This window comes from Typopeltis vanoorti, chromosome 8, assembly GCF_054136105.1.
Source record: "Typopeltis vanoorti isolate ZY-2024b chromosome 8, IOZ_Tvanoo_1.0, whole genome shotgun sequence".
In the NCBI taxonomy this organism is placed as follows: domain Eukaryota; kingdom Metazoa; phylum Arthropoda; class Arachnida; order Uropygi; family Thelyphonidae; genus Typopeltis; species Typopeltis vanoorti.
In genome coordinates, this window is record NC_143556.1 from 74,653,235 (window position 1) to 74,680,741 (window position 27,507).

At 33.3% G+C, this 27,507-nt stretch overlaps 1 protein-coding gene across 1 annotated transcript in view; it reads left to right on the plus strand.

Moving 5' to 3' along the window:
• The window catches only part of sxc (O-linked N-acetylglucosamine (GlcNAc) transferase sxc), a 176,352-nt gene that overhangs the window by 129,448 nt on the left and 19,397 nt on the right, over nucleotides 1-27,507 (plus strand). Inside the window, exons 15-19 of the mRNA XM_090397287.1 lie at nucleotides 2,886-2,975; nucleotides 9,272-9,397; nucleotides 17,184-17,471; nucleotides 20,313-20,504; nucleotides 22,031-22,183. Coding sequence (XP_090253413.1) covers nucleotides 2,886-2,975; nucleotides 9,272-9,397; nucleotides 17,184-17,471; nucleotides 20,313-20,504; nucleotides 22,031-22,183 — 849 coding nt within the window. The remainder of the gene's footprint in view (nucleotides 1-2,885; nucleotides 2,976-9,271; nucleotides 9,398-17,183; nucleotides 17,472-20,312; nucleotides 20,505-22,030; nucleotides 22,184-27,507) is intronic.

Sequence of the window (27,507 nt, forward strand, 5' to 3'; positions counted from 1 at the left end):
AGCAAACAGAATGCTTGTTGAGCCATGCTTGCACAGTGTGAGCCTTGTGCATTGTTTTGCTGAAGAGTCCAGATTAATCAGACCACACTGTCACCATGTAAGACAATACCTAGTCTGTGAAACAAACACCCCGTTTAAGAATTGTTTGAGGTGTCTTCAGTGGGGATGAGAGGACAGAGTATTATCCATGAGAACAATCCTCATACCAAGATATTGGCTTATGAGTGCATGTTATATCATTATATTCTCTTTATTATCAGTGTAACAGTGTATCTCCTAAGTTTCTTATAGTGTGTTTGGACATAGCCAGCATTTTTACATAAACTTAACCTCCTAAAGACAATATTTCAGAAATAGTAGCTTTTAAAAATTACTACAATCATCCAAAAGACTACCTGTTTTTGTAATACACACACAAAAAAGCATGCTTTTTAAGTTCTACTCATTTCAAGATTATAATCATGACATTCACAAAAATAAAACATTTCAAATGACTAAATCTCACTTCATATAAGATGGTTCAAAGAGATTGTAACATCCTGGATATATGGGATTTCAAAAATTCACAAATCCTCTACCCTTTTTGTTCAGTAATTGATGGTATGGACAACCTCACTGTCAAACAGTTAACATATCACACCTGTCAGAAGCAATTCCATCTCCTTAAAAAAAAAAAAATCAATCCATTTTAGTGTATCCAGATAAATTAAAGCTATAACATATTTTGGCATGAAATATCAGCAATAAAAAGATATCAAAACTATAAAAATGGGCAAGAACATTGAAACTTCAGCTGCATTCTTTGTGGAGAACTCCTAGAACAAGTAAAATATTTCAGCTATTTAGGCACAATGTTTAGAAAATTTCAAATTTAAATATGCAATAAGCAAAACTGGTATTGTAGATATTACTGTAGAGAATTATTATTGCAGGGAATATTAATATTGTACTACTTAGCCATGAGTTCTCTCCAGACTCCCATATATTTGCTTTTTGTTAGTGTATTTTTTCATTAAAGTTTCACTGGCCTGACAGCTGTTTGAACTGTTGATTCTCAGCCGTTTCTGAAGTATACTTGATTAAATCTTACCAGGAACACTCAGTTAAGGAAATACCCTTGTAATTCTTGCATTCATTTAACCCCCCCCCCCTTTTTTTTTTTTTTTTTTTTTATAGATGGGTACTATGAAAGCTTCTCTCCAATCATCTCAAATTCAACCCTCTGACCAGGACCTTCTGAATTATGCAATGTATCCTGAATGGAGAACCTATAGAACAAGTTAAACATTCTAACTATTTTGGCACATTCCTTAGTGAAGATGGCAAATTAAGTATGGAAATAGAGAACAGAATTAGCAAAACTGGCATGGTAGGAAGTGAAATGAACTAATTTCTCTTTATGAAATAAAGAGAAATTAGTCAAAATGCTCAGCTAGCTATATAGAAGACACTGTTCAAATCAAATTTAATTTGTGGATCTGTGGGCTGGTTAGAAATAAAACATGTTGATTGAAGACTGGAGGCCAGAGATATGAAAATTCTGAGAAACATTAGCAGATTGAACATATGGTATTAGTTGCAGCAGTATTATATTAAAAATGAGAGATATTAGGAAGGAACTTGATGTTGTTAGCATTCAGGAATGTGTTAGTAAAGCTAATCTCAGGTGATATGTTCACTTAAACAGAATGGGACAGGAAAGCTTATAAAAGCATGCATTTTTTGCCAGAATGGCAAAAAACAGTTGCTTTGCAAAACACTTGCAAAAATATATAGGTGGATTGATACAGTAAGAAGACAGAAATGTAAGATCTGATAATATGGAAGTCTTGACAGATTAATTTGTAGGAAAATTGTTTGATACGAAGTTACTAATGGTCTAACTTTTTCATGTAGTACTCATATCATAATATCCTGTATTCTTCCCCCCACCCAGGTATATTATCAGGAATTTGACTCTTTTAGTGCTTCCTTTAATGTTTGACTCCTACGAATCCTTTCTATTCGGTTATCATTATAAGATTTCTTGCCATTGCCTTCGTTTATATATGATACCTCTTATATATAAACTTTGTCATTGGTGTAGAATTTTCCACCATTTTTCTTTGTCTGTTTTTTTTTTTTTTTTCGAGTTAAATTTTTTTATTGTAATCTGTGATTTGCTAGGAAATTCAATTCCCTATTTTGAAAATTTTGGGCTTTTGCTCTTTGTATTAGGGAGATTAAAATAGCATTGGTTATATGGGACTTGGAGACTTTTCTATGTTAGCACATAATTTCAGTGGTGAATTGTTGTGTGTTTTGAATGTTTGATTCCTGCCAATCTTTTCTGTTTAGTCAACATTGTAAGATTTCTTGCCATTTATACAGCAAATGTACTATATTGTACGTCAACTGCATAAATTTTATCTTTGATTCTTTAAAAAAAACCTGCTTCATTAAAATACTTAACTGCTTACTGTATAGCCAATCAGATCCAAATGATTCTGTTAAGTTGAATGAATATTATGATTAGCACTTATTTAAACATTCACTCCTCTGTATCTACAAGTTGTTTGAATTTTATTCCAGCTTTTCAAAAATGTCCACTTTTTTGTTAACTAAGGAAATTTTATTCACTTTGCAGTAACATGCATTTTGGCTTGTGTTATTTTGTTGGCTGCCCTTAACTTTTATTCCTGATTATGTTTAAACATGGCTAATACGACAAACCTCACTTGATTTGTGGGTATGATTTTGTCTTAAAATTGGATTCCATTTGCAGCAATCTGACCACTAAGATTGACTTAACATTGAATAACTTAAATATTTAATAATTTTAAGATTATTTTAAGTCAGAGAATTTTGTGTTTAATTTGATCATAAAGCATTTCTTTTTTTACTAGATATTTTGCTACGCACTAAGTCCAGATGATGGTACAACTTTTCGATCCAAGATTACTATGGAAGCCGAACATTTTGTGGATCTATCTCAGGTATCATTTTACCCTTTGTTTATATATTTAAAAGCAAGTATTTCCTCCTAGGGCTAATGTTCTAATATTTCATGAATACTTAAAGAATAGATATATGAATACTAAGTTATGCCTCTTTTAAAATCATTTAATTTCTTTATTTTTTTAATAATTGATTATTACTTTTACCTGGGAGTGATTGAGCAGGGATCATATTTTTTCCATAGCTGGCAGTAATAGTGGTTAGAAAGAAATCATGTAGTAGGTATATATAAAAAAAAAAAAAAAAGTTTTCATTACCATTATTTGCCAGCCTGATTGGCCGAGTGGCTAGCTTATCCATTCTCCAGCCAAAAGGGTTCTGGTTCAAATCCCACCATGAGCATGAATGTTTGTGATTGTCTGTGAAAATATTAGTGGTGGTGGGGTGGTAGACGACATTGTTGTAGTTTGTGATTTGAGTGGTGGAGATAGAGTTGTAGAGTAAGTGCCCTCCCTTGATGAGTCTTTTTACTCCCTGGAGGTGTCACATAATAACAATAATAATTATGCAGAATAGCTATGCATTTATTACTATATTTAACCATTTGTCATATGTAATCTTACTTATGATCTCTGTGATCTTATTTAGGTATACATACTGGAACAGTAATAGGGGGAGGTGTGCCACTGAAGATTATTTAAATGTTTTTTCACACAACTGTTACTGAGAACTGAAATCTACAGTACATTGTTTCATAAGTCATATGTTCTCCGGAGCATTTGCTTGGAAATATAAAATTCACTGGTTAAGCATTGAAGAGTATCTAGTAAATTTTACTTTGAATTCATCGTATGGTACTGGTGATTTAAAAACTCTGGTCTAGTTTTGTTGGCAATAGATTTTAGGTGTCCTTGTAATGGATTCCCAAAATGAAGGAAACTGCTATTTTTTCTTGAACCCGTAATATATAATTGTCAGAATGTAATGATGCTGTGGCAATTAGATAATAAGAGAGTTGTTTTGAATCCATACTCTAAATAGACTTGGCGAGACTAGCATTTTAATTGGTAAAGTGTGCTCTTTCCAACGAGTACGTGTTTTGATAACTTCATTGTTCAAGTGAGCAGTGTTTACATTGTGTCAAAAATTCAAAAATGGAATGAGTGGTGATAAAATTTTATTTTTAAGTGGACAGAAAAAATTTAATGATCTTAAAACAGTGTATGGGTATGACTACCTACCACATGTAAGATTTTTGAATGATTTGCATAATTTTAAGGTGGTTGCTTAATACTTGGTCAACCATGCTAGTGAGAAAGTAGATGAAGAAATTGTATGATACAAAATTATTAGGGATATGCTGAAGTGGAATTTGGCTGAAGCACCTAATATTCAACCAAAGAATACTGAATTAAATTTCATAAACAAACTTTTTCAAAAAAAAAGTATACTGATTAAAAATTGATAATAATTAATTGTTAATGAGTATATATTTTTTGTTCAAAACATTTGCTTATAAAATTTACTTCATCTAATCACCATACAAAAATAAATGAATATATATATATATAGTTATGCACCTGACGAAGTCTTCTAAGAAGTTGAAACTAGTTATGAGCTCAAATAATAAATAGTATTTTTCTATTTTGGTAAATCTTTTAGTCATTAAATTTATTTAATTACACACACACACATTGCCAACATGAAGGCCAGCCTGGTTGGCCGAGTGGTTAGCGTATCTTCTGCTCTCCAGCCAAGAGGCTGTGGGTTCGAATCCCCGCATAGGCATGAATGTTTGTGATTGTCCTCTCCCAATATGGACTGGGTCACCATGGGAGTAGTAGACCCAAAACCTCCTGCAGTGGGTAGAAAAATAGGCTGTTAAAAATACATAACTTTGAATACTTTAAAATGCATATAAACTTTGAAAGTTTCAAAAACTAACCAGAGATATTATGAGCATACAATCTCCAGCATCAGAGTTGCCTTGTCTTATACTACTTAAGACACTTGCTGTTCCAAGGCATCTGTGTGGGTGTGTGTATGCCTTTTATTAGTTCTTTTGATTAAGGTTTCACTGGCCTGGCAGCTGTTTCAAACGAGGATCAGATCAGACAGAAAAAGACAAGAATCCTCATTCAATACCAAAGCAATTCTGTTTTAGACAGTTGTATTTTTCATAAGTGAACAGCAGTCAGTGCTTAAGAGTAATTATCAAAGAACAGCCTAAATGTATTAATTTTGGCATTGTAAAATAAATAGATCAATTCATATTTCATGTACTACTTAAGAAACTTCGAAAGTTTAAGTAGTGCAAACTAGAACAACTCTGATCTGAGGATCTAACACCCTTGTCAACCACGCTCTTGCGTGGTTGACAAGGGTGTTAGAGCTAGGTTCTTTACTTGGAGAGTGGTAAATGAATGGAATAAGCTTCCAGAGTCTGTTGTGGGTGCTACGACCGTGAATGAGTTCAAGGCAGGGTATGATAGATACTGTGTGAATGTTGAATAGTTGTTCTTGACATGATGTTAGGGCCTCCCTCGATGAGTCTGTCGACTCCTTGGAGTTTCCCGGAACAATAATAATAATAATAAGCTCTCTCTCTTCTTTATTCGAAACTCTGCAAGTTTCTATATATGCATATTTGGCTATGAAATAACAATATATCTTTAATATAGCCTATTTCTGTTTATTTTACATTGCCAGTATGAAGACTGAGGATCTTTGATAAAAGAAAAGAAAATTTTACATTCCCTATATATAACTGTCAAATTTTTAAGTGTAGAGCCGAGATGCTTCAATTTGAAATATGTGAGATATTGTAATGGAGTAAATTATAGATCCATCCGTATTTTATAGCCAAATGTAGAAAGAACTTAACTTTGAACATAAGCTTTCTACTAAATTTTCTACATTTCTTACTTTCTCTTGTTTCTACATTTTGCTATAAAATATATGAGGGCATGTTGAAAAGTTGTGATAATCACTATGAAGGATTTGAGGTGTTTGATATGTCTTCTTATATATCTTAAAAGGAAGAACAAATTACTACAATTTGATGAAACATGGGTGTTAAAGAGTTTTAAGATATGTTCTTCCTTGTGGTTATATCAGTTGCTTTAATATCATTTTTGTTCTAGACATTTACTAGAATTTTTCAGCTCCCCTCGTAGATGAATCTGTAACATTGTCTATTACAGTATCTATGTAAGACAAATATAAGCTTCTCGGCTCTATTGTTTAATATTTATAATATTTTATTATATTTTTCTTCACTTCTGCTTGTAATTTTTGAATTTGGTCAGTTTGATGCTTGGTGTTTCAGGCTATTGAATCTTACTCAATGCATTAATAAAAGGCAAATATATGGGTTGTGAGTTGAGTTCATGTTTAAATAGCACAGCCTAGGCAACTCTTTTGTCTCATAAGTGGAGTGCTCTCTTCTGGCTAGTGTCAAGCATTTTTGGAAAAGATTTTGATGCATCACTCCAGATGTAAGCTTGGGCAGCTTTGGAATTTGTATGGTGTTTAGTTTTATAGGTAGGAAGTAATATCAATAATGTATTGAATGGAAGAGAACAGTTTTGGAGTTCTCTTCCATTCAAGACAGATTGGCTGAGTGATCAGCACTGCAGAGTTATATCAGAAAAGAACAGAAATGTAAGTTATCCAAAGAAAAGATATATGATTTTGGGGTTTATGTTATTATCAAAAGTAAGGAATGAAGTTTGAGAATTTTCTTATATCAGGATTGCATTTTGGTGACTAAGTTTACTAAGTATCCTCATCCCACTAGAAAATAGCAGCTAAAAGAGTATTATTTAAAACATTGGCTATGAAGGATCTTGAAACATTTGGATCATTTGTGCCTTTCAGGTTTGTCAAAGGATTGGAGCATACTATCAGAACTGTGTAAGATTTGAAGTTACTAAAAAGTAATGTATAGGATGATGGTCATGAATGATTGGAAGAGATGAAAACATCCACTATAATACAGTGACTCCTGTTTTTATTTTTCATTTTGAATATTTTGGGGCATAAGGTTGTCAGTTTTTTAAATAGAAGTATTATGGTTTTGATATCGTCTTTCAAGTTTGGGTAGTAGTTGTGTGTCATGCATGTATGCTTTGATAGCATTTAGTGGGATGTACTTTACAACTTAATCCTTTTGTGCGTGTGTGCACGCGTTCCACTTAAGTGTAACAGACCAAGAGGATTAATGCATGACCAGCTCATTCTGAGTGGATTTCTCATGATACACTGCCATAGTATAGGTTAGAAGTTAGGGTGTTTTGTTTTAAGCCAAATGCTACTTCAAGTTCCCCTTCAGAATGCAGATTTTTGTATTGGTAGTTGCATTTTCTCCTTAATGCATATGTGCAGAAATCAAAAAAAAGTTCAAAATGCAAAATTTTAAACTCTGTAAACCTGTAATAAATACAGGTTTACAGGGTTTAAATTTATTTATCTAATATCTATTTGAGTACAAGTATGAATTTTGTAAGCATGCTGGTAACAGCATAAAGAAGACTTAAAGCAGGTGTGATCCTGCTAAATAATAAATATAGAATGTTATATTTGGGACTTATTATTACCAGAAAAAGGAAGTAGTGATAGCATTCTGCACCACAGAGCTCTTGATTAGCAAGTGGTTTCGTGTAATTATGTGAGCAAATTTCTCAATTGGTGGACAAAACTTATTTATGGCTGGTCTCATAGAAGGTTCTAAAAAAAAGTAGAAGAATTTTTTGAGTCATTAGAGCTGATATAATGAAAATGCTGGTCCTCATTGTAGATCTGCACATCAGAATATGAAATGAATTCCAAGCATACAGAAATGTTTTGGGAATTGGAGAAGGCAAAGCTAATAATAGCAAGTGCCAGCTGGTTTCTGTTCAGGACATTTTCAGAATTAGTCATTACTAAAATCATGTTTCAACACCAAATATACACGGAGAGAGAAGACAAGAAAAAATTGACTATGTTATCATTAACGGGCACATTTTCACTTTGGTTCAAGATATAAGAATATATGCAATTGGCAATGATCATCACTTTTAAGTGATGATCATTGCCAATATCTATATAAGAAATATTGCCAAAATATATAAGAAAGTTTTAAGAAGAATTAATCAATCAGCTTTTATAGGTGAGTTGTAGAATAAACTTACAAATGTTGTCCAAGGGAAAAAAAATGTTTAGAAAACAAGAACCAAACCATGAGTTCTAGTGACAAAGTAAGGAAAACATTGATACAGCTAGGAAGGCACGTTGGTTGAGGTTATCTATGAGGATAGAAAAATCATAACTGCACAGTGGATGCAAGAAGTTAGAGGCTGTCATGGAAAGGAAGAAAGTATGTTGACAGTTTATAGCTAGTAAATTCACTGATTCTCTAAGAGTACAGACAAAAATGTATGAGCTAAGTTATGTGCAAAAATAGGCTAGTCATGGAAAGACTTAAGAATACGAAAGATAAATATCAAGAGGACAGCAAAATGTTCTTTTGCTGTCCTCTTGAGACTATTGGGAAAAAAAGCATGGAAATGGAAGAAAGAGTACAGTAAAAGGAATCAGATGATAAATATGATAGGGAAAACAAACTCTGGATATCAAGTAATTATGTTGTTGATTGTTAAATGAAACAAGTAATGACAGAACAGTAGTAGAAAATATTCAAGAGGAATGCAATTAAAAATATATCGGTACCTGAGGTAGAAAAAAAAAACTACCAAAAAATTGAAATGTAGAAAGGGGCAGCTGAATTATAGGTTCATCCAGAAATGCTCAAATATGGATACATGAAAGTTTTGTACTTTGCTGCACTGCATCATTCAGAAGACATTGTCAGAAAGTTTAATTCCAGATTATAATAGAGCTCTCATAGTTCCCATCTAATAAAAAGGAAATACAGCTGAATATGAGAATTAGTTCCCTGGAACACTCAGTATTTACTATTGAGTGTTCCAGGAAAGATTGGATAGGGGGTGGGGGCCTTCCCCAGATGAAAAACCTGTGAATTTTTTTATTGCCTGAAATGTAATGCAATTTTAACAGTGGTACAGTTTAATTATAGCATCAACATTAAATAAATATGCAAAATTATTTTTCAGTCAATCACTGAGATCTCTAAATCATGAATTTTCTGTATGTTCGTTTTTGCATGTTTGTTTTACTGTTTAACGTTCATACGTTTGTCAGTTTTGAACAGTTCCTTTTTCGAATTACATAATGAAGTTTAAAGAGCAGAATACTTCATGAATTGAATAATTTATTATTTTTTTTTTTGTTATAATATGTTTTAATAATGGTTTCTTCAATATACAAATAGATTCCATGCAATGGAAAAGCTGCTGATCGTATCCATTCCGATGGAATTCATATTCTTGTAAACATGAATGGCTATACAAAGGGAGCTAGAAATGAAATATTTGCTTTGCGACCAGCTCCAATTCAGGTATATGTGTAAATTTGAATGGTGTATTTTGTATTTTACTCATTGTCTTAAAAGTAATATAACAGCACTAGAATCACTATTCATTTGAACAGTAGATTAAGTGAATTCACATTTAATTGACTATAACAGATGTAGCTGAAATAAGGGTAAAATGTACTTAATAAATGTGTAAAGCATTAAAAAAGAAAAACTTTCAAAACCTTTCTTCATTGTGAATTTCAGTTTTTAGTTGAATGTTTTTTTAACATATTAATGATTTTATGTTGATTAGAAGAGGGTATTTAGTTGACTGATTTGCAAAGTTGGGATGAATTATTAGGATTGATGTTGAATTCCTTCAGTGAATCTTAAATAGACTTAAAATGGATGGATGAATGAGTAAGATTGCAGTTTTAATGTTAATAATTGCAGAAGTATAACAAAAGAAGGTTGTACCTCTATACAAGGTCTTGAATTGCCATAAATTGACTATGTTAAAATTTGGTCGCCTGGTTTTCAGTGTGATGAGAAAACTGTGAGGTGGGGTACTGAGGGTTGAGTGAGAATTGACTCTGGAATATTGGTTATGGTGAGAGTTGAGGAAATGTAAATTCCTGAGATTAGCAGATAAAAGGAGAAGAGATAATTTGCATGTGAGTTGATTAAGATGTTTGAAGTGATATATGGTGGATAATCAGAACAGAACAGGGTACCCATCTCTTGAAATTGCATAAGGTTATAGTGAAGCAGGAACCAGAGTATACTTCTTTTCACAAAGAGTGATTAAGTGAAATGCATTGTTAGAGTATGTGGCTACAGCAGATGCTCATTGTAGTAAACTTCTAGGCACTAAAAGTTTGTTCTAGTTGCAAGGTTTGCCATGCAACTAGAGGGTGAACTAGTCTCCCCATTTCACACACAGGAAAAACGAAATGGTGAATAATCATACATTGATGACAAAAAAGGTTTAGCAAGACCCACACATAGAGCACACAAATGAGAACATAAAAGTATACAAATGCAAATAATGACAGGAGATGTAGCAAAGAGAACTAGAAGAGTATGAAATTATAAAAAAGTGAAAACCCAGAATCAACATGATTCTGGATTATCATTTTTAAATTTCAAATGTTGTGCTTCAAATGAAATGTTACATTTGCCTGAATTAAAGTTACTCGTAATCTTCCTAATGAACTTAAACATGTGTATATATTTAAGTTCATTAGCATTAAGATCATAGCATTTAAATCAAAAATAACATGGAAACTTCATTCAGTCAACTTCATAATTGGTAAAAAAAAAAACCTCCAGTTAGAAAGATGAATAATGAATAGCTAGCCTACATTAGTCAGCCTGACAGGGATTCAATAGCTGGTGAAAAACTTCCTAACCAGAGAGACCCTATCATCTCTAACTAGTTAGGAAGCTCATTTGTTCCCACCCAGCTGTGTGAATCTTTGCCCTTAAGTTGACTAATGCAGTCTAGTTATTCATCACTTGAATCCTCTCCCTTTTTTAGGTAAGGGATGTTATATTAGCTTAAATTAATATTTCGAAATTTAAACATTAATTCTGGATTTTTATTTTATATTCTTCTAGTTTCCTTTTTTGTCTCCCATTATTGTTTTCATTTGTACTTTTTCAATTTATTTATTTATTTATTCGTATGGCATGAATATCAAAACATGCAGTACAGTACACTGTCACTTTAATAACCTATAAAATTAAAAGTCAAAAGTCATTTTAAAAACCAATAAAATTAAAAGGTTACATCCATATTGGTCAGATAGTTCATAGCTTCGGGTGTAGCACTTAAAAAGTCCAATTTGTCTCCTGAATATGCTCTGAGATAACACTGAGTCACAATATGGTTCAGAGTTTGTCTCTGAGCTCCACAATCACAATGCAGGGATGGTCGTTTATCCCATTTAAAAAGCATGTCCGCACATACACCATGACCAGTTCGTATTCTATTAAGCTGAGTCCAGGATTTTCGTGTGGGTGTGAGCAAGCATCAAAACTTTCTTGTAATTCATTGAGAGAAAATTTTGTGATGTCATCTGTATGGCTTTCTCACTGTTCTTGCCACTTTTGTTTCAAGTCAAAGTTAGAATCTAGTAGTAGTTAGGCTAATTGTAGTGGTGGATGTCTTGATCTCAATCGTCGTACACTTAAATCTGGGAGATCTAAATGTATTGGTAGAGCTGTGTTTTCCAAGATTTTCTTATACTCCTGTAAGAGAGCCTTAGATTCGGAGGAACAATGTTACTAAGAGCTGGAAGCCAGTGTGTGGGCGTTGATTTAATTGTGCCAGAAATCAGTCTCATTGTATTATTTAGTTGGCTATCAACAAGTTTAACACGTGTGCTATTTAGCTACACTGGTGAGCAATATTCAGCAACAGAGAAAACTAGACCAAGAGCAGTAATCCGTAGATTATCGGCTGTTGCTCCCCATGTCATGCCTATTAGTTTTTGTATTATGTTGTTATGGATTCTTAACTTAGCAGAAACGTTTGTTAGGTGTTGCTTGTAAGAGAGCGTGCAGTCCAGGGTAACGCCCAAGTACTTTGGAAACTTATTGTGTCGTAGTAAACATCCTTCAAAGAAGATATGTAAAGTGACATCTGCCATGTGATTATTAAGGCAAAAGCTTGATACTTCTGTTTTGTCTGGATTGAGCTGGAACCTCCATTTTTTATAATATTCATCTATAGTTTTCAGATCTTTTGTAAGTACGTCTTCAGCCTGACTCATGTTTTTGTGTCGAATGGCAATTACAGTGTCATCAGCATAACAGAACTTGCGTGAGATGGTAGCAGGCAAGTCATGTGTATAGGTTATAAAGTAAGGGTGCCAATACTGATCCTTGTGGAAGACCATTATTAAGTTTTCGTTGTCGGGACATTTTATTTCCTAATATAACCTGAAAGAAACGTTCAGTGAGCATGGAGGAAATTAAGTGTGCAGTCCGTTTACATGGGACAATGCTAAGAAATTTGTATATAAGACCTTCATGCCATACTGTATCATAGGCTGCTGTTAGGTCCAAGAAGACAGTTGATGTTTTTTCTTGCTTCTGAAATCCAGCTTCTATGTATGATGTTAAAGTAAGCACTTGATCACAGCAACCACGTTTTTCTCTAAAACCAGCTTGCTCAGTCGGGAGATGCTGCATAATTGGTATGGACAATCTGTTGTGCAGAAGGTGCTCTAACATTTTATAGGTGCAACTCAATAAAGCAATAGGTCTGTAACTTTTTGCCTCCTGGGGTGGTTTTCCAGGTTTAAGAATAGCAACTATTTTTGACTTCTTAAACTGGCTAGGTAGTCGGCCAGTCAATAATATATCAGAAAAGAATTCACAGAGCCATTTTATAGTATTTGGCTCGCTATTAATCAGAAATTCAGGATGGACACTGTCGAAGCCTTGGGCCTTGCCTGCTTTGATATCTTTTATGACGGCTTTTACTTCATCTATAGTGAAGATTGAGGCATATTGTGAGAAAGCAGGGGCATTTATTTTTAAAGCTCTAAGTTCTTTCTTAACTTTCTTGGTATGTTCACGGTCCCTAGGTTCCCTTGATATATTAACGATTTGATTAGCTATTTAGGTAATTCTTTTAGGTAGATTAGTTGTGGATAGTTGTTGGAGAAGATTCTAAGCTTTTTTACTTGATCGTTTGAAGTCAAGGTTTTCAATCGTATCAATCCATTTCGTTTTTCGAGATGAGTTCAGGCTATGTAGTAATTCATCTGCTATTTCAGGATCTTCACTTTTCAGGAACTCTCTGTAGAGATGTTCACTCTCTTCATTCCATCTGGGGATATAATCTTTTCTGTAACCTCTAGGGATATATTTTTTCGCAGTTGCTATGATTGCTCCTACAAATCTCTTGTACTCTGCAACTCTAGCAGGTATCCACCGAACACATTTATCCAATTCATTCGCAAAATTTCTCCAATTTGCTTTTTTTAAAATTCCAACGTGGCCGTGGAAAGATCTTGCTATAGGTAGTTCATACCAATTTCCAGTAACACCGGTCGATGTTGACTGTGTGGGAAGTTAGAAAGTACATATCGTTTTGCTGGTAATGTTTGCCCTTCTGTGTTTATTGAAACAAAACATAAGTCTGGATTAGACTCTGTTTCCCATGCTGATGATCTAAAGGTGTTTCTATCTTTGGCATCAAATACAAGGTGTATATTATTTATTTCTGCCCATTGAATGAGGGTAGTCCCGCAGTCGTTATCACGGTACTTCCATTCTTCATGATGGCTATTAAAATCACCAATCCATACTGTTGGATGTTGATAAGTAGGTATCACATCTATAGACCATGATGTTAAAGGAGATTTATAGACATTGACTATTGTTATGTTGTGAATTTTCACACTCACAAGATGAGTATCGTTATCACATCTCGTTGTCAGGACAGAAGCATTTTCTATATCATCCTTGATATATGTTGCAATGCCATAATTCCAGTGATATGTAGCACCAATCAGAGTATAACCAGTTATTTTTCCTCTTCTATTAAGGTCATCTTCATTTTCAGCTTGTGTTTCTTGAAGAAGCACAACGTCAATGTTATTTTCTTGTAGTATTTTGCAGAGATAGTCACATTTTGCTCTGTTAATTCCCTCAATGTTCAGTTGACACATCTTAAGGCTAAATCCCAGTTTTTTGTCAGCATCATCAATAAAATTAGAAAAATCAGTATTGTTTGACTGCATGCCTTAGCCAGGAGAACTAAGTGTTAGACTGGCTGCCAAATAGTACTTTTCAAGTTCTAGGTTGTTATAAGTTATATTACTGTTTTGTGTGCTTTATATATAGTTAATCCAGGTAGTCCTTCGCATAAGGACTACTTGGATTAACCATTTCAGAACAATACCACCCTTTTCATGCATCCTCAGAGTTCTTTGTGGATCTTCCTGTACATTTCTAATGGAGGCACCTCTTGTTTCTATCAGTTGATATCATGTGCAATTGATTTAAGATGACATTTTTTCATGAACATACAGACCACTGATATTGCATCCTATGATGATGCCTTTTTTGCAGTCCATGACTACCTGAATCTTCAGGGGTCTTTTCCTGTGCATTTCTCAAAATTCATAAGCACCTATTTGATTCATTTTATCCATCCTTCTCTATGAACATAGAGAAGGATGGATAAAGTCTATGGGACTTCTTCAGCTGATAATGAGTTAGCCAATCTCATGTGGTCATGGTTAGTTTTCCTCTGGCAAAACAGGCAGATCATCATAAGAACAATGAATTTAACAGACATAATACACTGACCTTATAATCCTTAGCAACTAAGGATTATAAGGTCAGTGTATATTTGGCTGTAATACACAGTATGACAAGTGCAGTTCTCTGGTGGATGAATTTGAATAAAATTTATTCTGGATCCTTAAAAATGGTTTGAATCATTTAATGTTTGTTTAAATTAGACCATTTGCAGAGTCAAAATTGTGCAGAATGTTTTCAAGTGATACAAAATGACTTAATGCTGGATGGGGAACTCAATACGTCGAGTTCCAATCCCATACATCTCCAGCATTTCAGAACAGATTTCGAGAATTCTGAAGAAATATGATTTAGTAGTGACTTTTATTCCTATTAATAAACTCTCAATGTATTTCCCTTCTTCTAAAGATCAACCCTCTCCTATGTCTCTTCCAGGTGTTATACCAAGTTCTCTTTTTTCACAGCTATCTTTCCCACTTCAGACAAACTGGATGCTCAATAGAAAAAAGAATACAAGAACATCAATCATATTTTTTCCACAAAAATCCGATAAATATAGGTTAGCTCAACACGAAACAGAGACAGATCACAACATTCTTTGGACTGAAACACACCTACATAGATGTTGGTACAAATTTGAATTATTATTTAAGGAGAGTGCTGAAGCCATGCTTCACTGCCCTACCTTGAATTGAAATGACTGCCTATCCTTATAAAAAAAAAAAAAAATAAAAAAAAAGAAAAAAAAAGAGAGAAAGTTTGATTAGAATAACACCATTAAAGTTTTTTTTTTTTTTCAATTATTGTTAAAACCAAGAATGGTATTTTATAAAGACATAAGGTTTTAAGAAACCAACTAGATTCTGCATCTGATGATCTGTTGAGTATGATATAAGTTATATGCAGTTTATTTTTACACTCTTATGATTATCCCTTTCTTCAGTTAAAGCATAGCACTATTGGCAGTTTAACATCACGTGGCTAATTCTATTTCGAATAAATCAGTTGCCTGCATTCTACCTTGTAACAACTGTTTTTTTAAGCCACTGATGGTGGTCTGTTAATTTCAGACTGAAATTTATGGCAGTTTATTTACTGTGTTTTTGTGTATATATTGTATAGGATAGTCAAGTGGTGAGGTCCTGATCTCTTCCATGTCTGCAATAACCAGCTAACTTAGCTCAAACTGCCAGCTGTTGATCTGTATTCAGATTCTTCTGCCTACCAATTGTTTCACACTGCCTTTGATATATGGATTCCTTTGCCAATGATGAAACAGATGCCATTGCAGTCCTGACATCTTCACCAGAGCTCCTTTAGTCAGCCATTTTTCAAGGTTCTCTGTAAGTCTTTACTGTTACTGTATTGGCCTGAGACACACGAAGTCCCCACTGTACTTGACCTTACAAAGTAGTCCTCTATTTTATGCTTGCTTCCACCCTCTATGACATGGCTTCTATGGTGCCTTCCAAAGACCAACACAGAGTTGGTCTTTGGAAGGCACACAAACACAATTACACAAAGTTAGGTGTTATTTGCACCTTTAAAAAAAAACACGATCTGTATATAGGCTTCTGTTTCTACTTATATTAATGCTAAAATGCCAAAAAAAAAAAAAAAAAAAAAAGCTAGCTGTTGTGTAATAACAGCACACTAGGTCTCCAGAAACATCAACTTGTAAAATAGTTGACAGCATTTACTGATGTCATTAACATTTTTATATAGCCTCTTATTCAACGATTTTTAAGCAATGTCAGTCTTGCAAGTTATAAACTGTCTTATTACTGTGTACTGCAATGAGTATTGGATTAGCTTGAGCTTTTTTGTATATGTTTTTATTTCTTAGTTTTTTTTTTTTTTTTTCACCATGTCCACTTATAAAATCTTGCCATTCTAACTCCTGTTTCAATATTTGTTATTTTTCTCTCTTTCCTGAGAGCCTACATACCAATCATTAATAGTGTTATCCTTTGGTTAGAAAGAATGGGTTCTGATCACATCCAGGAAGTGATGAATGATCTTGCAAACCAAAAGGTGAGTTAGCTAGTCTCATATGGAGGTGGAATTATTTTTATTCTCAGAAACTGGTTTTTCTTGCTTCCAAATGAGCAAGCTGACCAGAGAATACATGCAATTTACAGAAAGAAATTGTGAATAGCACATTTCCATTGTATCATCATCTGCTAAAGAAAATCGTTCTTTAAATCTTTATTTTTGCTGTCATATTTTTCACCATAGTTATTCCTTCCCTTCCATTTATTGCTGGCTGTGTACATTTAGGAGTGTATCATAGTTGACTACTACTTGAGTTAATTTAATTTTGATGATTTTATTTATTTATTGATCACCTTGATTATTTGCTTCTAATCAGAATCATTTGTAATAATCAAGGTTTTGATAAGAAAAGGATAAAACATGCATATTAGACTAATGATTTCTTAACTATAAAAAGATTTATATGTGACAAAATGTATATTTTTAATATTTTAACTTTACAAATATATGCATGATATATTTTTAACAAAAGTATTCCTTACTTTTTAAATAGGTAATGTGGCTTGGCTATCCAGGAACAAGTGGTGCTCCATTTATGGACTATATTATAACAGACAGAGTAACCTCACCTGTACATCTGGCATATCAGTATTCTGAAAAACTTGCATATATGCCAAATACTTTCTTTGTTGGTGATCATAAACAAATGTTCCCTCATTTAATTGAGCGAGCTATCATTGATGCAAAAAATAGTCTTAGCAAAAAGAACGAAGTACCAGATAATGTCAGCATTGTGAATGCCACAGATTTATCACCAATTATAGAAAAAGCTGAAGTGAAGGTAAATACAATTATTTTATTTGTATATATGTGGTTTTTACATATAATTTCGGCTATTTGTGAGTAATTCATTAATAAAGTAATCTAATTTTATTACTGAATTTTTTTAATTTATGTAAAACAATTTCTATTAGAGATACATTTGTATAAAATAATGGTATTTTAATAGGATGAATAAAGATAATTTCCAACAACAAAAAATAAAGTATACGATTAATTGACATCATTTTCTAACTTGACAGTTTCTAGCATGTGACATTCATGTCATAATGGTTAGACTGCTTTGCAGTTAGCAAGTCATACTTAAAATTCCAATTATTGCTGAGTAATAAATCTAAATTAATACATAAATATTATGAAGCCTACTACTATAAAAAGTGAATGAGCAAAACAGTATGAGAGATTTTTATAATTTCACTGAATAGGTAACTGAAGATGAGGATTGAACATTGGATTAGAAGTTCTCGATAAAAGTTCCTTGTAGAAAATCTGGAGTTGCTAGTTATCTAGATTCTTAAATTACTCTAAAATGGTTGCAGACTTCATATAATTTTACATTTCTGTTATAAAATTAGTGTGTTGTGATCATTAGTGACACTTGCTGTTAAGCAAAAACCTTGAACAGGCAAGATGAATTAATGGAAATTAGGACTGAAATTATGCTGAAATAGTCAGTTTAATATTTTGGCATAATTTCATAATTGGTATCTGGTTTTTAGAAATAAAAATAGAAGTGGAGCATTCCTTTTGAATAGTCAGTTGTACTGTTTACAATGTAACTTGAAAGAAATCACATAGCAGAGACAATTTTAAAATTCATTATTCTTTTTTGTACTCTTTCATTGAATTTTAGGAAAAATACCTATATAGTGAAAAGCTTTTCAACAATAAAAACAATTGCCAAATGGCAAGCTTTATAATAAAGAGCTTTTTCAGTTAACTTTATTTTAAAATTTAATTGATAATTTTTGTAGTATTGTTTTAAGATCTAATGGTGCGGCAGTATGTATTTTTATGGTGTTTATATTGGATTTATGTATGGAAAAAATTTTACTTTACTTTACTTTAGCGCGTTGTACTTGTTCTGAAATAATGGTTTAAAGTTTAAGAGTGTTATGGTGCAGGGATTATCTGATTTCCACATGCAGCATTGCTATTAACCCTTAAGAACTAACTTAAGAAAACAGAATCTTGAAACCAGATATTTTCTCATAATTTCATGCCAGATATTTTAAGAGAATATTGTATATGTGTGTGTGTGGGGGGGAGAAAGATCTTACAACTCTAAAAGTTAAGAATTGGAAGAATATTGCACAGAAAAGAATGGCTAAAAATTGCTTTGCAAGCTAAAACTCATAAAGAGTTGTAAAGCTAGAAGAAGGTGTTGTGTGGAGGAGGGTTACTTTGCCCATAACTGTCTTACTAAAAAGACAGTTATGATAATTATTACACAAAACTCCAAATTAACAAAAACAAATGTTTGATAAGAGTTAAGGAGCATTGTTTCCTATAAGAAGGATAAACACAGTCCATCAGACCTACAGACTTATTAAAGCACTTTAATAGTGCCTTACAACTTTCTTTTGAAGTATATTAGAAATCTGTTCCCGATTTTCTTTTGAAGGACTATGTTTATGGCCAGACTGCTGTGTCATGATGCTTGATTCAGTTATGCATATTATGAGCAGCATCTCCTCCAGTTATCTTTCCAGATCCTATGGTCTGATCAGGTGTGTGTGTTGATATTTTTGCTATTTGAACCAGTTCTACACTAGATCTTGATACTGTTGTGAAGATTAATGCAGTCCACCAAGGATACATTTTTCAAAACTGAATGAAAGCTTTGGTTTACTATTTTTAGATCTTATTCTTTATTGACAAGGTTTTGATTTTCTGCCTTTCAGGAAAAACCATGAGATATTATATCCATGCATGGTCTCACCATCATCCATATCAAATCTGGCACTATTAAATCTTGATTCATTATGCACCACTAGTTCCTTACTCATCAGGAACTACAACACATTAAATCTGCATTCATAGCTAATTGTTTCATTGAGTCTTTTACCACCAAAGCTCCTTGATATCAAAGGGGTGTCTGAACATCTCTGAAATGCCCAGTCCCTTAATATTCAATAGCATTTCACCCTTTCTGCACAATTTCTTCTTTTGTTACCTTAAGATGAGCATCTCCCTTTGGACTTACACATATCTATCAGATGCTTTGGTCATGTATTCTTTTTTTTCCATCATGTTTTGTTCAAACTGGAAGATCTGCCTCTGAAGAACATAGGTCTGGCATTGTGGCACATGCCATCTTTAAATACAGAGTCCTCTAAAAAGCAAACTAAAGTGCTGTACAAGTGTTTCTCCTCCTTATTGGAAATAATATACCTTGACTCTGTACATAACTTTTTAAAATTTTTGGACTTTCATACCAATATTAAGACATTGGTGTTTGTGTGTGTCTATTCTCTTCTCTTCATTTCATACTGACAGTGCATGAAATGTGGCTATCTTTTTAGGCAAAATATCTATATTAATTCATGCATCTTATTGGTAGAAGTATGAAATTGATAACATGTTGCAAACATGACTGAAACAAACAGTAACTTACCAAGAATGTTTATCAACAAATTAGATTATATATTAGAAATATTGGAGTAAACAGTTTCACTAGTAGTATAATGAGATTTAAAAATGATTGACTAACGCTGATTTTTGGGGAGCGAAAGACGAGTGAAACTCCTTGTAGTGCCTACAAATAGCTAACAACAGTATTTAATGGATTATAAGGAACTTTAAAATTTTGAATGTTACACATTTTTTCATTTATTTATAGAAAATTCGTGAGGTAGCTGTTGCTACAAGTGTTGCATCAGAAAGAGCAGAACCTAAAATTGAAAAAGTGGAAGTAGTAAAAACTGTTATAGAACTACCAACAACTACTCCGGTACAAAACATGATTAGTAGTGGTCAAGTTCAGACATCAGTTAATGGTGTTGTTGTACAGAATGGACTTGCAACCACACAGGTATGTTGTCTGTAATAAGTTTTTTCTTGTTAAATAAATATACTTCAAGAAATTTTAATCTTTTACTTGGTCATGAGCAAAGAAAAGTTTGTACAAAGTATCTTCATGACCAGGCTACAGATATACATACATGTATGTGCATATACAAAGGCTATTGATTTTCATCAGATTGTCTCAGTATCCCATATGACCTCTCATAATACATGGCAGTATACACCTCTGAACAGTGATGTTCTAAGCATTCTGGGATACTGATCCATAGTCAACAGTCTCTATATAAGCAGATTAGTCATGAAGATACTTCTTTTGCAAACTTTTGTTTGTTCAGGTTTAGGTAAAGTATTAAAACAAGATTGATTACTTGTCCAGTTTAATTTAGGTTTGATTTATATAAAAATGTTCTCATTAATTTCAGTCTTTTCTCTATGTCACGAACCTTAATATCACCTTAATATCAGACTACCATTCGTCCTTTTGGTATGCGCATCAAAGAAGCTTTGGAAGCTAGGCATTAACAGCATTGCCTGTACTATACAAAACAACATTCCTCCACCCCTCCCTTGGCAGGCTTACACCCCACCTTACAATCTCTCGCTCAGTCAACTACGGAATTCCCCCATCTGTCTGCTTTCAACTGTTTAATGCCCACAGAGCAGTTCACTCTGATTTCTTGCACATCTATATTGATGGTTCAAAATCAGAGACCTCTGTTGTTGCTGTTTCCTATGAGAGCCCTGCTCCAATCATCCGGAATTCGTTCCTCTGTCCAGGCCTTCTGAACTATGCAGTGCAGCCACTGTAAAACTTTTATACCACCATACTTCAGCATTTCTGGTCGAATATCATCTATCCTTGCTGCCTTTCCACATTTCAAGCCTTTGATGGCTTTTTCTACTTCAAGTATAGATATATATATATATATATATATATATACTGTATACCTGTTGAGTGTTTTTTACCACTGTGCTGTCATCACTGATTGTTTCATTTGGCAATTTTTCGAAGTAATTACTCCATACTTTAAGCATATCTTTTTCTCCTGTTTTCATGTCACCTTTATCATCTCTAACTCCTTTAACAGCACTCTTTCCTCCATTTCAAAGCTTTTTCAACAACTTCCAGAATATATTGCCACCTTCTTGATATTTATTTCCTATGTTCTTGCCAAAGTCCTCCCATGACTTTTGTTTAGCTAGTTTTACACAGTGTTTAGCTTTCTTACATTTGTCTCTGTATTCTCTAAGAGCACAAGCTAACTTATTTGCCAGGAACTTTTGATATGCTTTCTTCTTTTCTTTCACTGCCTCTTTAACTTCCCGTGTCCACCATGGAGTTCTGATTTTTCTGTCCTTACAGACAACTTCACCACGTGTGTATGTGTGTGTGTGTATATATACTGTATGTATGTATGTGTATGTATTTATAAATTTTTTTTTCAACATGTTGTATAACTAGTTTATAATTAATTAAATGAAATGAAATTCATTTCATAAGTTATGAAATGAAACTATATTAATTTTTTTTAGATTAATAATAAAGCTGCAACAGGTGAAGAAGCTCCAAAGAGTATTTTAGTTACATCTAGGCAGCAGTATGGACTACCTGAAGATGCCATTGTATATTGTAATTTCAATCAGTTGTATAAAATTGACCCAGCAACACTCCAGGTGTGGGCAAATGTAAGTATCATTATATATATGCGGTATGAATTTATTTACTTCATTCCCCCCCCCCCCCCTTTTTTTTTTTTTTTTTTTTTTCCGAGTCTTGTTGGTCAGGTGGATAAGCAGTGTTACATGGATGTTTGTGAAAATCTTTAGATTATAGATGATCTTTGTTGTCCATTGTGAGGGCCATGCTGCTTATTGAGGTCTGAAGCAACTTGAAAAGGTGTGAAATTTGGTCTTAAGAGCATGGTTTACCACTTTCCATGAATGGGAATTGCAAAAAAAAAGTCATTATTTTACACGAAGCAAACAGATCTTTTGTGTTATGAGATATACATAAAGATATCTCATAAAAGTATAATATTGATTCCTTGCTATATTATTGTATCATTGGCAGGGAATAATTCATACTGCTTCATGAGACACGTAAAAAAAAAAGAACATTTTAGGCAGTTTTATATTTGATTTCATTTTAAGCACTAAGACTTAGTGCTTAAAACAAGTTAAAACACTCTCGATAATATTAAAGACTTTATCCTCACAATTTTTTGCCTGTGATGAACCAGCAGTTTGAAACATGTTGGGTTGGTAAAGCTATCAAAAGTAATAAATATAGACACCCATGAACATTTCCAATAATTTGCTCAAACTCCCCCCTAACTCAAAATTAGTATTTATGGAGAGGGGTGAGTCTGGATCTTGTCTCGGACTTGTGTTTATTATGAATACCACCTTGCTTAGCATTACATAGCCACAATCAGTGGCTGCAAGTAATTCATAATAAGAAATAGTGCATGTTATTTCTACTATACAATACAATGTGCTTTCAGATTAGTTTAATTTCATTTAATTTTAAGAAATTAATGTAATTTTCTTACCAGCAAAAAAAATGTGGTCTCTAAGTTTGCTATATACATATATCCTGTATTTAGTGTATAACTGATTAAATTTTAAGTTGAGTTTAAACTTGAGACCATAAAATAGTTTAAAAAATGTGTATAAATTAATTTCACTCAGTGTAAAAAATAAAGATGATATAGGTCACATCCTAGTTGATTATAATTCTCACTATAGTAAACTTATAGATCACAGAGTTATATGATTTATGAGTATTAATAACTATAGTTAATTTTTTTTGACAGATGTTTGTGCCTCTCACCCAGTCAGAGTATCAGATCTCCCTTTATCATCCAAGATGTTTTTCAAATAAAACTTGTTTCATTCTTTAAAATTTTTAGATGTTGATAGCAAGTTGAAAATTTCAAGTTTTGTCTTGAAGTGAAAACAGACTGATTAATTTCAGTGTGCTGAATTTGAATGTAACTTTAAAATTTCCATATAATCCTCCAGTTCAGGACTCAATTACATATTGGCATACTAATTGCACTTCATATGAACCTCTAACTTATATATATACAAACACAAATTTAACCCTTTAAAAATTGGCATCAAAAGTGCTTCATAAGTATATGGACATTTGGTCAATAAAAACACTTTTAATTTTTGCATCAGTTATCCTTGAGAAAATTTGTTTAAATACTGGAAACTATACCATTCTTATTATAAAGCTTTAATGAAAATTTTTGTTAGAGTTTAATGTGGAGATTTGAAAGAGGAGAGTATGGAATACATACTGGGCACTTGACTCTGCTGAATTAGAGATTGATAATAGCAATCTTTAACTTGGCTATCCCTGATGTTTAAAAAAAAATTAATGAAATAAATAAATACCCACTATTATTATGTGAAGCCTAGTTGCAGCCTTAAGTGCTTTCACTTTGTGATTATTGCAAAGGTTCCATCTGTATTTATCATACTTAATGTATTTAAGGCCATATTCCTATAGGGATTCCTTCATATGCTACTGAATAAAGTTTTATTTCCAGTTATGTGAATACACGACTTTTAGACTAAGCTTTGCATGTATAAATGGTACCTACTCAGCATAATCATCTGTTTTCCCCACAGCCTTTCCATTAATATCATTGCAAACTAATTATCTCTCTTGGGGTGAAAAAATTTCGATAATTGCTGACACTAAAAATGAGGTCAGTGTGATTGTCTTTGGTTTTAGGTTGTACTTTGAAAGATTCAGATCTCACAAGATCGTTGTGTTGGAAGTGGTGACTTAAAATTTGCATCCTCTTGAAATGAAGATGCACTTTCCACTATATCAGTAAAGTTTCCTTGTCTACAGCCTGTGTCTAGAATGGTTTAGCAACTGGCAACATATTTTCTTGAGATATTGATTTTATGGTTGATGAGAAGATTGGGCATTTTTTACACATTGACTTTGCAGAAAAGCCAAAGTATTTGTTAAATAGAAATAGCAATTATTTGCATAGTCTCTAGCTATCCCACTGGATAGGGAGGAAGAGCAAATGATAAATGTCTACCTTTTAACCATTTTGAATACCATGCTTGCTAGTTCCATCATATGTGAGGAGACCAGATGTCCAGTCCTGATCTCATACAATTCATGCTTTCTCGATCAGAGAATTGAATGTTTATTTTGCAGGTTTTAATGTTACTATCATCTAGCAAAATGAGTTTGTGCAGTTCATATACATGTGAGTATGAACTGCACAAACTAATCTGCCATACAGTCTATCCTTTTGTGAAGCTGAACAACTTACCAGAATATGTTATCCACAAAGTCACTTAAATACACAACACTGGTAAAGATAAAGCAAGTGATAAAATCAGGTGTGTTTGCTTGGTGTTAGCCATGTTTACCTGCTCTTCCTCTTCATATTTGCATGATAAGCTGTGCTATCCTGCTGGACAACAGTGATACAATACATACACATCACATGATATGTACCACTTGAATTTGCTTACTGTAACTGAACACTGTCAAAAACTGCTGAATGAACACAAGATCTCTTAAGCAAACTGTGGTTGATCAACCATTTGTCATTGAATGTCATTTTATGGTTATGTTAAAAATTACCTACTTTTGCTTAAAGGTAGATTCCAGCAGTGTTATGTAATCAATCATCATTCCCCTTAAAACTGATGCTTTTTGGCATCAGTTTTAAGGGGAATGAGAGGATCACCAATCAAGGTATTATGTCACATTCCTAGAAGGGTGTTGTGACATAATCCCCTGGTTGTTTTGAAACCACAACTATAAGCAGAATTATAACAAGCATGTAACTTCTCCAGAACCTGACAGTAATAATAAATTTTTAGTGACTGTCAAAGTGCATGCTGCAAAAATTGCTGGAATTGCTATTGAATCTGCTTTATATAATCACAGAAAAAAACAGAAGACTAAAACCAACCAACGAATAAAGACAATAACTGTTGAATGCTTCTGAACATGATATGATGAGATGTGTAGTATTATTCTAATGAAACATGATTATTTACAAGCTAAGTTTAATTTTTTTTTTTTTAAGGAAGTCGTGATTTTGAATTTTTCTATGAAACTGTAGAATTTCTCAATTCAAATCTATTTATGTAGGCATACCTCTTTCAAAGAGAAGGAAGGACCTCTATTTATATATCATTATATATAAATATATATAATGATATTAAAAAAAAATCCGCTAGCATCTTTTTGTTTCCACATAGGGAGTAGGCAAGGCTGCTTCAGCCCTATTTAACTTTTGGAGATTGCGTGGGCAGTTTCAATCTCCACTGGTAGCCAATCAGAGATAGCTGGCCCAAGGCTATCACTAATTAATTGGTATGCAGTGAAGAAGAAGACTAACAAGTGCTGCCATCTCGTGGTCCCTAACACAATATATTTAATGTCTGAAAATAGTGTGGGTTCAACAGCCAATTTTCTTGAGTTTACTGGACAAAAAAAACCCCTGAGTTTCCGGGACAAAAAAATCCGCATGCCTGTGCCAGAGATCAACTAACTTGGGAACCTGTCGAGAAAATATTTCTCTAGTCAGCAACTAGAGAAATATTTTTGACTTGTGCTGTAGAGTTTGCACTCCACAGCACAAGTCTTTCGTTGTGCTGTAGAGTGCAAACGGCACTTCTACTGAGCTACACAGGCCCTTATAATGATATAGAAATTGAAAAAAATTCTTATCAAAATTGATCTTTTTGTTTTTGAACTTATATTCTGATTCTGGCAATTATTTCAAAAAAACTGCAGTATAAGCCAGTTTCCTTAAGTGTTCTCTGCACTCCACTAGGAGAGAGAGAGAGAGCGGGGGTTCTGTCTCATTTTTAAACCATTGTGTAAAAACGAGAACATATTACTGCAGCTGTGACATGATAATGAATGACAATGCAGGTGAATGGTAATTGTCACTTCCCTCGTGGAGGGAAAAGGTGCCAGATTAATCTGAATTGCAATAACCACTTAATCGTGTATAATAAACTTCTCGATGGAATTAAGAATAAGTGCTGATTGCTGTGCTACTTTCGAAGGGAAAATGGTGTATGAACCTAGTATATAAATACAGTATCCAATATACAGTGTTCATTATAACATTTTTTTTTTTTTTAGAATGGTAATAAAAAAAAAATCACAAACAGGAAAGATATACAGCATTACTTAAAAAGTGAAATAAGAAGCTTGCTACTTCAATCCCGATGTCATTGTACCTGGGCATTTTATGTGGGCGGTAATACATGGTATAAGAGACTAATTTTGAGGAATGTTCTTGATAGATAGTAATAATGTAAGCTAATGTAGTACTATCATAGTATCCTGTGTACACTCTTTGATATTTTTAAACAGTTTTTTTGAAAAGTGACCAGAAATATGGATGTAATAATAAACATTTAAAGAAGGTATTGCAAGTATGTTTTATGAAAAGTGTTGACATACCTGCAGTTTTGCATATACACCTAACCCTCAATTTATGCAGGTTAGGTATATTTACGTGGGTTAGGTCTTGAATTGAACAATTTTGGTTTTGCATGGTTGAAAAAATGCTCCAAATTTAATTTTAAATGGCAAGATTTTGGTTTTATTATTATTGTACAAGCACCTCCATGGGGTCCAAAGACTCGTTGCATGAAGCCCAAACTATCCACATAATCTATCATATGTCTCCTTGAACAGATAAAGTGCTAACAGTTGACTCTGGCAACTCTCCATTCATTCACAACTCTCCAAGCAAAAAATCTAGTTCTCATTTCCTTTCTAACTACACTTTCAACTTCCAAGGGTGACCTCTTGTTCTTCCCCCTCAAGCCAAGTGCTGAAACATTTCTCCTGCATCAATCATATAAAATCCTTTAATTAAATTAAAGGTTTCTATTATATTCTCACTTTTTCATCTGCTGACCAACTTCTCCAGTCCACAGATCATTCACCATCTTGGTCTCTCACCTCTGATTCCTCTCCTTAATTCATTCCCAAG